At 43.8% G+C, this 17,059-nt stretch overlaps 1 protein-coding gene across 3 annotated transcripts; it reads left to right on the top strand.

Moving 5' to 3' along the window:
- Nucleotides 1–46: 46 nt before the first annotated feature.
- Elk1 (ETS transcription factor ELK1) lies at nt 47–16,932 on the top strand. Of its 3 annotated transcripts, NM_001108059.3 has the most exons (7): nt 1,045–1,134; nt 8,050–8,127; nt 9,220–9,463; nt 13,445–13,885; nt 14,414–14,845; nt 15,353–15,454; nt 15,541–16,932. In NM_001108059.3, the coding sequence occupies exons 3-7, from the start codon at nt 9,254–9,256 to the stop codon at nt 15,637–15,639; spliced, it is 1,284 nt and encodes a 427-aa protein (NP_001101529.1). In that variant the 5' UTR covers nt 1,045–1,134; nt 8,050–8,127; nt 9,220–9,253; the 3' UTR covers nt 15,640–16,932. The 3 variants fall into 3 exon arrangements, with proteins under 3 accessions (XP_006256676.1, XP_063136077.1, NP_001101529.1); XM_006256614.3 differs by lacking the exon at nt 8,050–8,127 and having other exon boundaries at nt 47–1,134; XM_063280007.1 differs by lacking the exons at nt 8,050–8,127; nt 13,445–13,885 and having other exon boundaries at nt 47–1,134.
- Nucleotides 16,933–17,059: the final 127 nt, after the last annotated feature.

The following is a 17,059-nucleotide window of genomic DNA, read 5'->3' on the forward strand; positions in this document are numbered from 1 at the left end:
TCAAAAGATAGAGGCAGAAGGATTTTTAAGTTTAAGGCAATCCTGGGCTACATGAGACCCTTGAAACAAATTTTTAAGGTTCCAGTTCAAAGTGATTTGTTTCCATGGCCCTCAGCTTTTTACTTCATATCCTAAGGGTTATTATGGTTTCACAATCCAGTGGTCATCCAGGTACCCTAAATATCATTACCACCCAACCCTTAATTTGGTCCCTAAATAGTGGTTCCAATAGTTCTAAATAGTTCTAGTTTCCACCCGTAGACAGATCCTGCCCTCCCTGCTACAGCCCCTACAGCCTAGGTTTTAGTCCAGTCTTAGATAACTAAGAACCAAATTCCATCTGTATAACTGACTGCAGCTTGCCTCTGCCCTTGTAGACAGTTAATTTCCACCTCTCAACTCCTCTGTATATCTGGCAGCCGCTCCTGCCTCCTCCCTCTGCTGGATTCTAAATTCGTCTTGCCTAGCTAATTACCATAGCTTTACCCTACCCGCCTACATAGCCCTACCCTGCTGCTATTCCCCTTTCTAAATAAGTCCTGTTTCCGCTGAACCGTTTGATGAGCAGCACCACCTACTTTTATGTTTTGGCCGCTGTCTGGGAGTTTCCACCAATCAGCTGAAAACAGAGCCCATCCAACCACCCCTCCATCCTCTGGGGCTGTCTGTCTGCCATCAATTCTCATTTAAGCCAATCGGTGTGAACTGGGCGACCTCCCTCGGCCCCGCCCCAACCTTGGCACTTGGCTAACCAGTCTTAGACCCAATCGGCATGAAGCACTAGCGCCGCCCAACACCTACGGATTCAGTCGGCTACCCGGCAGTCCATCAATCCCCTTTAAGCCTATCATGTCATAGCTCTGTTAGGATTCCAATACCACCGCCACCAGGCCCTGAAGCTGCGCTTGGAGTCTTGGCATTTTATCCAATCAACGAGCAGCAGAAGGCTTGGCTCCTCCCACGAGGGCCCACGTGAGCGCTGGGGAAACGCAGGGGCGGCTTCTGGTTGCTGCTTCAGCCGCCGCCGCCGCCGCCGCCGCCGCCGCCTTGGAACCCGGGCCTGGGGGGCGGTGGGGCCTCGTATGGAGCCCCCGCCCCCCGGAGCTGCCGCTGCCACCGCCGCGCCACACGCAGGTGAGCCCCAGGCCCACAAGGTGGAGGCCCCTGACCATGACCCTACGTATCTTCTCCCCCACGCAAGGCTTGGCCCGGCCTGCCGGTGTTTGGCTCCACTACCATCAACTGATTGTCCTTGCCTGCTCCTTTTGCCCTTTATAGTGGATCTGAACGTGAACTAACCTCCTGCTGTCTGTATAATGGATCGGTCTGTGAGCTTATGATTTTCCCCACCCCAACTTAATGGACTCGTCTGTGGTCTTGCCCTCCCCAACCCCCACTTAACTGGGAACGAGTCTGTTGCATTGTCCAGTCCCCCTTTAGTAGTAGATGTGTCTAAAATGTTTCCATTTCCCCTAGCCTCATATTTAAGGGGAGCCTTCTGTAGCCTTGTTTAGTGAACCCCTCATGTTTATTGTAGTGAATCAAAATATGGCACTCTACCCACTCCAGACACCCCATGTTTGTTCAACAGTGAGTTCACCCAAGTTTATATTATTGCCCCTTGGGTCTCCCCAGTGCACCTCCTCCTACTGCCCCCATCTTACCGTGAATTAGTTTGCATGCTTGCATTCATATCCCTCTATCACCATCCTGACTTTTCCTCCTTTATATGTAGACTCCGATCTTTGGACTGCTTCCTTTTAACAGTGGGTCAATTTGGTGCTTTGTATTTTTGTATATATTTTTGTATATTTTCAACAGCCCAGTCTATGGCCTTGTCCTATCCTTCATTTTAATTAATCATTATGTCATTATGTGATGGCTTTTCTTCTCTGTGGTTGTAAAGGAATCAGCTTAAACCATATCTCACTTCTGTAATGGTTCTGTTCAGAAACCTTCTGCCACCCCAGTGTTTACATTCTCTCATATCCTTCAGAGTTCAGAGCTTGCAATCCCTCCCCAAAGAAGATAGGCTTTGTACTTTTACTTCCCTCCTTCTCTCCATGTACTGGGTCAATCTTCTCTGTCCCCCATCTCTTAGGAGGTCCTGTGTACTTGTGAAACCCAGGGACTTTTAATGTATACCATGTCTCCTCATAGACACCCTTAAGCACTAGACATTTTACTTTGCTACAGTACTCAAGTACAGTAGTGGTCCTAATGTTAATGACAATTGGATCTAACCTTTATACTTTACACTTACTGTGTAAGCAGGCAGAGTGTTCTATAGTCTCCAGCTTGCTTATTCCTCATCATAGCCCTGTGAGACAGGTAACTGAGAAAACTAGGGCATATGAAGGTTAAAAGCCTTACTCAGAGATGGCCTAGTAACTACTTAGGTAGAAGAACACTTTTGACATGCCCCTCTCTTACCTCATTGCATCCCATAAGAGGGTGCATTCCTTAACAGCCAAACTTGTTCCAGTTACCAGGCTTTTGTTTCTGCTGTGTTTTCTGCCAACAGAGCTGTCTCATTCTACACTGGTCTCAGGACCCATCACCTCAAGTCCCAGCAGTGCTTAACTACTTTCTCCCTGTACTGGGCTAAAATGGGGGAGTCAGAACTATATCCTTTCCAGTCTGGATAAAAAATATATGGGTTAATTAAACAAGTCAACTCTCCTTACCTCCTTCATCTCCACATTTCAGACCCATGCTACAGCATTGCTGACCTCCTCACTGCTTCTCAAAAATAGCAGGTACAGGCGGGCCTCAGGGCCTTTGCATTAGCTCTTCTTTCTCCCTTAACTCTACTCCCATATCTCTGTGTGGCAACTTCCAAGGTCCTAAAACCCAAAGGAATTTTTTCACTACCCTGTGCAGGGAGCACACTAAAGATATTTGTAAGAATGCCATTTGAGAATAAAATGAGTGTGAAAGGATGTGTTAACAGAAATGTGACGTTGGTGATTTGAAAAGGCGTAAATAGAAAAGATGTTTGAGAGAGTGCTTACATGTCTTTGCATCTGAATAGTGTTATTTCAGTAAAACAAGTATTTGTCACACTGGTGCTTGGGATATAATGTATAATGGTGCATAAAAGATACATATAAAAATGTTTCAAATGATGTTTTTTGTGTGAAACAAAGTAATCAACATCCACCCCTCCTTGACCATCTGATTTTGCATACCCAGCAGAGTTCACATCTCTTTCCTCCTTGCTTTGTCCCTTTGTACTCTATCATGGTTAGGTACACTATACAGCTTATATACATGTCTATCTCTTCTCAGAATAAACATCCTATGGGGACTTACAGGCTTTATCTGCCTATTCAGTGTTCTACCTTCATGTAAAAATGTGCCTTCTGTACAGTAGGTACTTGAAATAATCTGCTGCACAAATTAACTTGGGGGAGGTGTAGTATCTAGACTGTTGGTGATGGCTCACAGCTATATATTTCCAGCATGGAAGACCAAGAGAGAATTTACCAGAAATAAAAACTAGCCTGGGTGACATAGTTTCAGACCATCCTGAACTATAGAGTGAGATCCTATCACAAAACTGACAATGAAAATTGTATCCCAGACATCACCAAGGTGGGTGCAGATATAAAAGAAAAGAGATGTAAGAATATTAACAGCTATTCACTAAGCACCAGGCATTCATTCTAGATGCTGGAGATATGGAGAAGCAGAACAGGCAGAAATCCCTGTACATAGAAAGCAGACATTACTAAAAGTGAGGGAGACAGACTGTATAAATAGGTAAAATTAGATATCACGTTGTACAAATGCTAAGGAATAGACATGAAGTGGGACAAATAGGACTAGGGTATCAAGGTGTTTGAAATCTTAGAAACAAGGCATGCTACACTTGAAAATGTGACTCATGCGTTAAGGCCTGAAGGAAACAAAGGAGGACACCATAATGTGTACCAGAAAGAACACTCAATGCAAAGACCCTGAAGCCCAGATTATGGCTACTACGTAAAAAGCCAGTGTGGCTGGAAACAAGTTAAGGGGGAGGGGTAGAAGACAAGGTCATAGAAATGATGAAAGCCAGATGGTAGAGTCCTATAGAAAGTTGAGGGGGAGGGAGGAGGATGACACACAACCTAAGGGCTAACATTTATGGTGTTTCTACCATGTGCTATAGACACTTTACATATATAGACCTTTTTTTATTCTTTTTTGATTTGAGAGTAAAATATCCTATTTTACAGATATTCAACAAGGCATAAAGAGGCTGAACAACTTGCTCAAAGTCACACAGAACAGGGCAGAGTGTGAGGCTGTGAAGATCAGGACAGAGCAAATTTGCAAGGACAAACAAGTTACTCCATGCATTCAATGCAGAGGAAAAATTCTACCTGGGAGGGATTAGATGGTGTGATAGAATTAGTCCAAGGAGGAAATAGCACTCCTGGCAAGGAACATTGTGTGCCTCAACTAGACACTTCAAAATTATCCTTCCCATGAACATCAATATGACTTGCTACCTCCCTTCCACCAAACATCACTTCCTCAGGGAAGTGTCCTACTTGTCACTCTGGGATCTTGCCCGTTTGTGTTTTCTTCTTAGAGAACTGGCCTTGAGGGGCTAGGAATGCTGAGTTTTAACTCTGACTGCCAGCATCCAGCAACTCACCCAAGGATGAGACCTTATTTAACATCTTTCTCCACATTCACTGACCTGTCTGCAAAATGGAGACAGTAACGCAATCCACCTTTTGGATGGTGTTATTATTTTGTTTTCTTTTTTGAAACAGTTCTTACTGCCCTATGAATGTGTGGGTTTTACTAACATGCAGGGACTGTGTTGTGTCCTAAGCTGTTTTGAGGCACCCAGCGAGTGAGGTAAGGAGTGGAAGGAAAGGCTTCTGAGAAGGGCAGGTGACTAGGATGCTTGCTAGGACCTATGTGAAAGAAGCAATAATCAAATGCTGCCTGTGTCTTTGGTAGGCTAGACACTAGTTGGGCAGATTTCACTCAGCTGCTGGGTTCTGGCATAGCTCGGAGGAGGTGGTGAAGTTGCCTATCTTTGCCACTAGGGGTCACACTGCACTCTGAAAGAATCTGGTTTGGGAAATATTTAGTCCCTTAGAGCTCTGAGGAGGGCACTCTGATCCACTGTCCCTTGGCACTGTAATTTGGACAGCTGCCTAACACTGTTTCTGCTAAATGAACCTTGAACTGGCTTAGACGTATGAGGATCATACTGTAATTTCATGCAGATTAAAGAATAAAGCTATAAACCTAAATCATAGGTTCTTCAAAACCTTAAAAGGTTTATTCTTAATCCAGCTATCCCAGCCAGGTAGACAGCTGGTTGATTAACTGGCAGGGACTTAGGCAGGTTCAGGGTTAGTTCCAGTTTGCTTATGGGAAAGGGTAATCGTGGGATAACAAGTGAACATGAACATCCTTCTGTTGAAGTGATATTTTGTTTTGCTTTTTTTATTGAACTTAGATTTCTTTCTCCCACCCCTCTACACACACACACACACACACACACACACACACACACACACACAGCTTATAGTTTACCCCCACCTCTACTCCTGGTTCTTCCCCACCTCCCCTCCCATTGGAAAACAAACAGGCAGCAGGATAGTTATGGGGCATGCCTGTAATCCAAGGTAACCAAGGCTATTATACAGAAAAGCCCTATCTCACAAAAACAACAACAGAAAGCGGGCAGTAGTAAAGTGCCTTTAATCTCAGAACTCGGGAGGCAGAGGGAGATGGACCTCTAAGGTCAAGGCCATCCTGCTAGTTTCAGGACGGTCAGTACTATACAGACCCAGTCTAAAAAACAGGAAGAAAGGAAAAGAAAAGAAATAGGCTTCTAAGGGATAATAATAAAATATAAGATAAAACAAACAGAAGGGAAAGAGCCCAAGAGAAGGCCCAAGAAACAGAGACCCATTCATTTGAACACTAAGGAATCCTATAAAAACACTAAACTGGAAACCATAATATGTGCACAAAGAATCTGGTGTAGGTAGTTAAATGCTCAAGACCCCTGAAGCTGGTCATGGTGACCCATGCCAAGTATCTCAGTACTAGGGAGGTGGAAGCAGGTAAAATAGTTTAAGGTTATCTTCAGCTGTATGGCAAGTTTGAGGCTACCCTAGGCTATATAGACCCTATCTCTAAAAATAAACAAACAACAAAACCACTTAGACCTCTGGAGTATGATACTTGGGTCAAATGCAGGAATTGTCACAACAGTGTGACATAGCGAAGTCACTTGGACATCTTTTGCCTTGTGTAAAATTAGTGATACTATAATAAGAATATCTCCTTTGCAAAAGGAGAAAAATGCCTACTTTTCTGAGTTGAGATGAGAGATAAATGAGTCAATGCCTATAAAAATAATAGCCTATGCCTTTATCTAAAACCCCATAGACCAGATGTATTTCAGAATTGTGAATTTTTCAGTTTAGAAAGGTAGCATGGTGCACATATGATATGTTACATAACACCCTCAGCCAGCTCTGTCACTAGCTGCTTTTAGACCTCTGGACCAGAATGTATGAACATTCACACTAAGCAAGGATCAATAAAAAACAGAATGGGCCTTGCTTTCTTTCCAACCATGTTCTATTGCCAAAAGAATTAAAAAGAAACCTTTGTTCATGGATTTAGGGATAGCAGAACAAAAGATTTGCGAACAAATTGGAAAATATTTATGTAAAGCTTATATCCCAAGCACATATATTACTATCCCAGTTTCACAGATGAGAAGATTTGGGATACAAGAAAAGCTAATGAATTTGACCAGACTCTAGACAGCTAATAACTGGCAGATCCAGGATTTAAACCATAAAGTCTGACTTTAGAGTTAGGTTGATTGTGCAGTAGGCAAGATGCCTTTCTGCAGTGGCTGACATAATATTAAAGAATAAATACATGCATGTTTTTAAAAAAAGACATGGGTTTAGGGTAAAGCTCTGTGATAAAACTTGTGCTTAACATGTATAAGACCCTGGATTTGATCTCCAACACTGCAGAAAGAAGTAGCTGCCTTGTATGCTGGGATATGTAATCTCAGCACCTGGGAGATGGAGACAATAGTATCAGGAGTTTGAGGACAGCTTGAACTACATAAGACCCTATCAAAAGAGTAGCAACAATGGCAAAAAAAGAAAGAAAAACAAACAAGGATTTGTGTGGCCCCCATCCTTTCCTGGGGATTTAAATGTTTTTAATGGTTACTTCAGTGGAATAGTCACTGGTAAGGTGTCTGTGCTCCTGAAAACAAAGCCTCACCTGTCCTTGTAAGCAACTCTACTGAAATTCACTGGATCACAGAAAAAAGTCATACAAAGAAGCCTAGTTGGGCAGAGGAAGGTAATCAGTGGGAAGGGAGGGGAACAGGATATGGTAATGGAGGTAAATGTAATCAAAGTCATTATATTAGAAATGTTATAATGAAACCTGCTATGTATAGTGAATATGTGCTCATCAAAAAGAAAAAATTGGGGTTGGGGATTTAGCTCAGTGGTAGAGCGCTTGCCTAGGAAGCGCAAGGCCCTGGGTTCGGTCCCCAGCTCCGAAAAAAAGAACCCAAAAAAAAAAAAAAAAAAGAACCAAAAAGAAAAAATTTTAAAAGCCTAAACCATACAGGGACAATCATGGGTTAGGAAAATGGGGGACCAGGGGGCAGAAAAGAATAAGTATTCAGATTCAGGACATCTTCATAAAGCAAATGACCTTTCAGTGGGCCCTCTCTGGTTTTTTGGAGGATGATTGCTCAAAAGAGGAAAGGAGCCCCATGTACAGTGAACAACGCCTGCAAGGGCATATCCCAGAAAAGTTGATGGGGAGATAGGGTGGGTGGGTGGGTGGGTGGGATGGATGGATGGATGGATGGATGGATGGATGGATGGATGGATAGATAGATAGATAGATAGATAGATAGATAGATAGATAGATAGATAGATAGATAATATGGGTCAAGTCATGGATGTTTCACTTTTTTTCAAGTCCCACTATGTAAATTATCTCTAACTTGATGTCCTTGAAACTTACACATTTCTGTAGGTACATTGGTGCACACCTACCTTTATTCCCAGTACTCAGGAAGCTGAGGCAAGAGTTCAAGACCAGCCTGGCTACATAGTAAGACTTTGTCATTTAAAAAAATTATACATTTATCATCTGATAGTCTCAGAAACCCAACATTGATCTTGCTAGGCAAGCATTAAGATCTTGGCATGACTTTTAGTTCTTTCTAGAAGAGGTTTGTTTGCTGCTCATTCAAGTTGTCCCTTGAGTTGTAATACTGACATTTCCTTATTGGCTTTAGGCTGAGGGTCATTCCAAAATTGTGGAGATGCCCAATTTTCCTGTCTTAGAGCCTTCTCCAAAATAAGGAATAGCAGGGAAAGTCCTTCCCCTGCCATTCTGCCCCTAGACTCTGTTTTAGCCTCATTTTTCTGCTTTTAAAAGAGCTCATACAGTGGTTGACCTCAAATAAAACCAGAGCAATTGCTATATCTTAAGGTCTGTAATCTTAATTTCACCTCAGAATTCCTTTTTGCTATATAGTATAACCTAGTCACAGACTCCAATAACTAATTGGAACTCTTTGGGGCTTAGGTTGTATTCTGTCTTCCCTCTGGCTCCTAAAGATTCATGTTTATCAGGACTGGACTGAGGGCTCAATATAAAGAGTGCTTGCGGGCTGGAGAGATGGCTCAGCGGTTAAGAGCACTGACTGCTCTTCCAGAGGTCCTGAGTTCAATTCCCAGCAACCACATGGTGGCTCCACAACCATCTGTAATGAGATCTGGTGCCTTCTTCTGGCCTGCAGTCACATATGCAGGCAGAATGCTGTATATAAAATAAGTAAATAAATCTTAAAAAAAAAAAAAAAAAAGAGCGCTTGCTGCTCTCACAGCGAAACAAGAGTCCAGTTCCCAGCACCATCCATTTTGGGCAGCTTAGAACTGCCTGTAACTCTGGCTCCAGGGAATCCATTGCCCTCTTCTGGTCTCCCTTGGCACTAGCACACATGTTTACATATAGTTACAGACATACATAGTTTTTTCTTTTAATTCTTTTTTTTTTTTTTGTCACACATGTGAAATACATGGGGCATCCAAAGTTACATGGGGGAGTTTAGGAGACTGTTTAGGGGATAGTAATGAGATTTGGGAACAGAAATGGAGTCAAAGTAACAAGAAAGGAATCATTTTTACTGTCTTCCAGGTACCCCTGGGATGGCGTGAGTGCTTCCCTAGTGATGGACCCATCTGTGACACTGTGGCAGTTTCTGCTGCAGCTTCTAAGAGAACAAGGTAATGGCCACATCATCTCCTGGACCTCACGGGATGGTGGTGAGTTCAAGTTGGTGGATGCAGAAGAGGTGGCCCGGCTATGGGGACTGCGCAAGAACAAGACCAACATGAATTATGACAAGCTTAGCCGGGCCTTGCGCTACTACTATGATAAGGTATGGCCTCAAAGACCAGGACTGGAAACCCTTGAAATTACTGTTAGAAAAACTCCTTTTATTTTTTCCTTTTGAGGCAAGGTCTTATAATATAGTCTAGATTTGTCTGGAATTTAACTATGTTAGTCTAAGCTGACCTCAGTTTCACTGTCCTCCTGTCTCTACCCCCAGTCCCTGGAATTACACTTCTGGCTTAGAAATTTCATTTTGTTGTCTCAATTGGTATAGCTACAACTTTGAAAATGATATTAAAATTTACTAACTTTTGCCCTATCCTCTAGTTTCATGCATGCTTGGAGATAATAAGTGTGTTTTTCGGAACCCTCAGACCAATTTTAATCTTCTCTTACTACAGAATAATCAATGTTCTTATTCCTCAGACTCAAAATCATCCTGACATTATAATACTAAGTTTCCTTACTCCCTTTTCTAGAACCCCCAATATCTTTAATCACTTGGGGTCTTTTTGTTGATTGTTTTGTTTTGGTTTTTTTTTTGTTTGTTTTTATTTTTGAGGCAGGCTCTCTTTGTGTTGCCGAAGATGACCTTAAACTTGCATTCTTCTTGTTTAGTCTCCTAAGTGCTGAGATTACAAATCTTTTCCTTTAAGTGCTCCAGAAAAATGTTTGTAGTGCCAGCTCATACCTACTCCTCTTAGATTCCTAGAGCAGCCTTAGTATCTATACCACTTGTTTTATTTTGTCATCTTACTACTGCAGCTCAATTTTTAGATTTTTCTCATCGTACACTCTCAAGCTCCCAGAACTACATTGTATTTCCCCCAATATTTATACTAATATTTCATATTTCTTCAGTGTAAACCTTCAAGACAATATTAATAATTATCCCTTTTCCTTCATTTTCTGAAAAATACAAGGATACCCATGACCAGCATTAAGACCTTCACCAAAATGCCTAGTGCCCCATATTGTTCATGCCCCCTCCCCAAATAATTCTCACCTCTGCTTTCTGTCCTTGGTAGTTTATGGCATATATTCCAGTTTCATACATTACTCTTTCAGTTCAAACCTCCAAAATAATGACTTGTTCTGTCCTCTGAGACCACCAGGTCATCCCTGAATCCGCCCAAACCGTATGTATCCTAAGATACCTCAAAGCATGTTTTCTGACTCACTCAAGCAAACCTTGCTATTCCCTCCTCATGATTACACCAGCTTCTCACTCTCTTCTCTAATTACTGCCAGTTACCTCACTTTCTTAGTGCTTTAGCTTAAATATCCAGAATGGTACTAATAATGAAACATCGCCTGTTACCTTTTGTGATATTTCTGTCCTAGTCTATTTTCTTGTTAGGATAAGCATGGTGATCAAAAGGAAAGGGTTTGTTTCTCTTATAGTTCCATGTCACAGTCCATCAATGAGAGAAGCCTAGAGAAGAACTGGAGGCAGAAACTAAAGCAAAGGCCATGGAGGAAGGCTGCTCACTGGCTTGCTCCCCCATGGATCACTCAGTGTGCTTTTTTTTTTATACTACCCATGACCACCTACCACTCTAAGTATGCTGGCCCCTACCACTTCAATCATTAATCAGTAAAATGTCCAACAGACTTGCCTACAGGCCATCTGATGGCCATACTTTCTTAATTGAAGGTCATTCTTCCTAGATAACTGTAGTTTGTATCAAGTTGACAAAAGGCTAACCAGGACATTTGACCCTTTTGTCATCTTGACACCCCAGTACATCATTATTAGAGTATAATCATTACCTTTGTATTTATCCCCAATATCTCATGTTAATATCAATATCACAAAATAAAACATAACTTTGAAAGTCCTCTTAAACACTTCAAAGATTCAATGTATCTAAAATATCTAGTATCAACTGTCAGCGCCTATAAAATAAAAAAAAAAATATAAGTGCTCTCTTACTCTTACTCCAAGAGGAAAGAGCCAGTTACAAGCAAAGCAAACAAAACGAAACTCTAGCAGTGTACATTAAATCCTGTAGGTCAACATCTGGCACTTGGAACTTTACTCATGATCTTTTAGGTTTCAAAGAGCTTGGATGGGAAGCTCTACTTCTCCAGCTGCACCATCTGCATCTCCTGGCCTGAGACTAGTTCCATATCACACTTTCACCATTCTAAGTTGTGGTCCCACAGTCTTTGCTTCACCAGTAGGCTGGGGTCTCCACTGCAACTCAGGATGCACCTTCACCACTGGCCCTTAGCCTCTCTGCAGGGACTCCAACCCTATCATATGGTACTGAACCCCACCTTTCTCTATGACCCTTTCAATCCTAGAACATCTATTGCAACTGAGGCTTCATCTTCACCAGTAACTTCTCCTGGCTTTTGAAAGTACTAGGCCTCAGCTGCTCTCCACAACCCCTTGGCACACAGCTTTTATGCCAAATACCATGTGAAATACCATTCTTCTTACACAGTTCAAGCTACCAGCATAATATGCATCCTTGCCCCCTCTGGACCACAGGGTCTGTATACTGACCCTGAGGTAACACTTCCTGAAAGATTTTACCTCAGTGATGCTGATCTCTCCTTACAACTGATTTTTGTCAGCCTCTGCTAATCACTGTTGATTGACCGATAAAGCAAAGGTTTCACTTCAGGGGTGCTGGTCTCTTATTAATCAAAGCTGATCCTTCAGTTCCAGATAACAAGAAACCACAGAGTCTTAATACAAAATATCACGTAAACGACCCCTATAGAGACTGGGAAGGGTGCTTTCAAACTTCCCTCTGAAGTTTCACAAGCGAGGCCTCTACAATTGCACTGCTCTCAGAATTATCTTCCAAGCATCTCATCCAAAGCTCTAAACAGTAAGCTCTTGCAGCCCAAAGTTCCAGATGCTACCACAGCCCTTTCCAAAACAACATGGTCAGGTCTGTCATAGCAGTAAGCCCTCTCTGGTACCAATTTCTATCATAGTGTGCTTCTATTGCTGCGATAAGCACTGTGACCAAAAGCTGCTTGAGGAAAGGGTTTACTTCATCTTTAAAAATCCACCATCTCTTGCCACTGAGAGGGCTTAGCAAGGTCCATCATAGAGGGAAGTCAAGATAGGAACCTGGAGACAGGAACTGAAGCCAAATCCCTGGAGGAACACTAACTGGCTTGCTTTTCATAGCTTGTTCAGCTACCTCTTTTATACAGCCCAGGACCACCCACAGTAGGCAGTGCCTACTCACTTGCCTAAAGACAATCTGACAGAGGCATTTTTTTTCTTTTCTTAGATGACTCTATCTTGTGTCAAATTAACAAAAACAAATAACCAACACACTTTCTGTGTTCCATATCAGCATCACTAGCTTTTAAAAATCCACTATCTCTGGCCAAGGAGATGGTGTAGCAGGTAAAGGCTCTTGTTGCCATGCCTGAGAACCTGAGTTCAATCCCTGGGAGTCACATACTGGAAGGAGACAACCATCTTCTACAATTTGCCTTCTGACCTTTACATGTGCACACTTATACCCCACAGTCAATCATTCAGTCACCTTCATTTCCCTTCCCCTGGACAGTCAGTCAGTCAATAAATTTTTAGAAAAGCCCTCTGTATCAATCATGTTATCTCCCTATTCGTCTACACTAATTTAGTCTCTTTCAACATGTATCAGTTACTTCATTTTACTATTGCAGTTCTATTAACATTCCCAAAAACTGAGTCTGTTAAACCCAGGTCCATAGATCTCACCTCTATTCCCCTAAATAAGTCCCTGTAGTCAGTAGGGAAAGGGGAATTAGACAAATGAAGATGAATTGACAGAAAAAGAGTTGAAGGGAGATGGGTGGGAGGACACTGAAGAAAGAGTAAAGGAAGCCCAGAGAAGGAGTTGAAACTGGGGAGGGATGCAGAGAGGGAGAAAGAAAGGAATGCATAGACAGATAGGAGCACTCCACAAGCCTAAAAGAGATGAGTGAAATAGGAGCAAATGGAAAGAAACATCAGGAGAAGAGAAGCAGCCCTCAAGACCCTCCATTCACCCTGTTCTTCACTTCTCAGAATATCATCCGCAAGGTGAGCGGCCAGAAGTTTGTCTACAAGTTTGTGTCCTACCCAGAGGTTGCAGGGTGCTCCACTGAAGACTGCCCACCCCAGCCTGAGGTGTCTGTAACCTCGGCCGTAGCAATGGCCCCTGCTACTGTCCATTCAGGCCCAGGGGACAATGCCACTGGAAAGCCAGGAACACCAAAGGGTGCAGGAATGACAGGCCAAGGTGGCTTAGCACGAAGCAGCCGGAATGAATACATGCGCTCGGGCCTCTATTCTACCTTCACAATACAGTCCCTGCAGCCACAGCCACCCCTTCATCCTCGGCCTGCCTCAGTGCTTCCCAACACTACCCCTGCAGGAGTACCAGCACCCCCCTCAGGGAGCAGGAGCACCAGTCCAAACCCCTTAGAAGCCTGCTTGGAGGCAGAAGAGGCTGGTCTGCCCCTGCAGGTGAGTACTGGAACTTGGAAATTTAGGAAAGGGCTTGGAGAAGAAGAATGCATCATTCTGAAATGAAGTATGAAACTCAAAGGATAGAGATAGATGTCCCGGTACAGGACATAATGGTGGAAGAGGGGATACATGTTCCCTCAAAGAAATGGATAGGGAGCAAACTTATGCCTCTACTTGTACATTAGTCCCTTATAGGGTCACATATAATGCACTGATTATCCTGCTTTGGATCCTAATCACTAGGGTGGCCTTAAGACACAGATTACTTGGGCCCATTTCCAGAATTTCTGATTAATATGGGTATGAGGATGGATGACAATGGTACCTCTAGAGTCTCACCCAGAGCCTCTGCCCCAGAGGATTTCTACTTCCATTAAATCCCATGGCCAGTTAGAGAACATGTTGCATGTAAAGCCTTCCCCCCAATACCAAATGTCTTTCTAGAGATATCTTGGATGATTCACAGAAAAAGGTTTTACACACAAACACTCCTATGCATTCCCTTTGTGCACACCCCTCTTCCAGGTTATCTTAACCCCACCAGAGGCCCCAAACCAGAAATCTGAAGAGTTGAGTCTGAACCCAGGTTTTGGCCGTCCACAACCCCCAGAAGTCAAAGTGGAGGGGCCTAAGGAAGAATTGGAAGTTACAGAGGTTGGAGGCTTCAGTCCAGAAGCTGTCAAAGCTGAACAAGAAGTCTCACCCTCAGAAGGCCTGCTGGCTCGGCTCCCAGCCATCCTAACAGAGAATACAGCACAGGTGTGTGGCCTCTCCACCTCCACCACTGAGATCACCCAACCCCAGAAGGGCCGGAAGCCCCGAGACCTGGAACTTCCACTTAGCCCAAGCCTGCTAGGTGGCCAAGGACCCGAACGGACTCCAGGATCAGGAACAAGCTCTGGTCTTCAGGCACAGGGGCCAGCACTAACACCATCCTTGCTCCCCACACATACCTTGGTGAGTGCCTTGCAGAGGAGTAAGGGCTGGCAGCCTAACTGGGTGACATTGGCACTGATAGCCTACAAACTACTCTTAGGCTTAGGCTGAAGTGATGTAGCTAATTAAGAAGGGTAGGTCTGAGGACTTTGTAGCAGCCGGACTCCCTAATGCTTTCCATGGGGTTTGCATATTGGGTTTCCTAGTGAGGTATATGGGTGAAATTTGAGACTGGGAAGTTGAGTTCTTCTGGTGGTCACTTACAAGGTTTGAGAGCAGTGCATGGATAGAATCTGGTGGATAGTCTTGCCCATTGAAGTTTCAGTAACAGAAGGTGGGCTCCTAGGTGGAAAGATTGAGGGATGTCATAGGCATGGTCTTAGTAGTTATACTCTAGGTTTATGAACTTGTGAGGAGTAACCATAGAAGTCTGAAGGAGATCCATGAAGAGGTGCTGAAAGTAGGTTCTTTCCATCTTCTCATACTTGTCATCTGTTCATTTGAGTTCCTGCCACTCTGTCTCCACAGACCCCGGTGCTGCTGACACCCAGCTCGCTGCCCCCCAGCATCCATTTCTGGAGCACTCTGAGTCCAATTGCACCGCGTAGTCCAGCCAAGCTCTCCTTCCAGGTAGGATTCCCTAGCCCTGTGTTGGAAATGGTAAGAGTTTACTAGCATGGTCCTCATCCATGACCTATCCTTGGTTCTTCCCCCAGTTTCCGTCCAGTGGCAGCGCACAGGTGCACATCCCTTCCATCAGCGTGGATGGCCTCTCGACTCCCGTGGTGCTCTCCCCAGGGCCCCAAAAGCCATGACTACCATCACCACCCCTTTTTGGAGTCCATCCATCCATGCTCCTGAACTCTCCAGTTAGCCATCTCAAGGAGAAACAATTCAACTGACAGACTTAAGCTCTGGTTGTGGTGGGGTGGATATTCCTGGGAAAGAGGATATTTCACTTAACTCCTCCACCCAAAACAGACAACTTCTTCTTCGCCAGCCTTCCAGTGGCCGCCCTTACACGTCTCCTACTTCAGTGGTGGGGCGGTTTATTTATTTATTTTTTGAAGGCCACTAGGAAGAATCTGGCCCAACCTTTTTAGGGGAGTGGGTAAGATATCTCCCCCATTTCCTCCCCATTTTTTCCTAAAACGAGACAATCAGGGTATGGCTTGAGAAGAACCTTTCTTTCTTTATTTCTCAGCCTGCCTTGGGGAGTTGAGGGTGCCCCATCTTCATTTTGAGACATGAGTTGAAGAGCTCATTTGTTTGATTTTATTATTCCTGGCTGTTTCTGAGTCCAGGGAGCACTTGTACGATTTAATGGTTTGGGAGTGGTAGCGAGGGAATCAACACTGTTAAAATAGGAATTGCTACCTCCCCAACCTTCTTCTCAGTCAGCTTGTTCTTTTCTCAAGTTACCTTTTGGCCAGAGAGGAATATTCCTTTTGTTGTTCTTCCCCCTAAGAAGCCATTCCTTTGTCTGCCAAATTTCATAGGGGCCTGTCTATTACCTCCCAATGGAGGGTTTTTTTGGGGGGGGATGGTCCCCGTCTGGGGGGCCCCTCCAGCCAGTACTCCAGGTCTCTGTCTCCCACCCCCTTCCATTTTGATAGTATAATCTATTTTTAAATGGGGCTTTTCAATAGGGGAGAGGGAAACATCTCTTCCTATATCGGATGGGTGGGTAGGTAGGTGGGTGGGAAGTAAGGGTTTTGGAGGCGGTCTTCCTGCCACCCCCAAGTGTTTATTTTTGATACCAAACATGTATTTTCAGCTCCCTTCCTCCCATCCCCCCAATTTCCTGTAGGCAGGTACAAAGGACCCTTTTAAGTATCCCTGGAGTTGGGAGGGAGGAATGGGGGACATGGAGCCTGTCTTATATCAATCTAGGCTGGAGAGCAGTGAATTAAAAGACTCCCAGGCTCACCTCCTGTCAGCACTGGCCCAGACCAGGCCTGAAGATCTGGGGTTGGTGATTTGGGGGACGGTGCTATACTCGTCTCCACTGTTTGTTTTGCTTCCCCAAAATGGACCTTTTTTTCTAAGAGTCCCAGAGAATGGGGAATTGTTCCTGTAAATATATATTTTTAAAGGTGTTGCTGAAAGCTGTTGTTATTTTTTTTTCCTCCTGGTGTCACCAAAATGAGCCATGACAGCCACGAATGTATGGGAAGAACAATAAGGGCCAGGCAAAGATTGACTGTAAGAGAGGCAAAATGATGGCATATGTCA

Source organism: Rattus norvegicus, chromosome X (assembly GCF_036323735.1).
Source record: "Rattus norvegicus strain BN/NHsdMcwi chromosome X, GRCr8, whole genome shotgun sequence".
Classification (NCBI taxonomy): domain Eukaryota; kingdom Metazoa; phylum Chordata; class Mammalia; order Rodentia; family Muridae; genus Rattus; species Rattus norvegicus.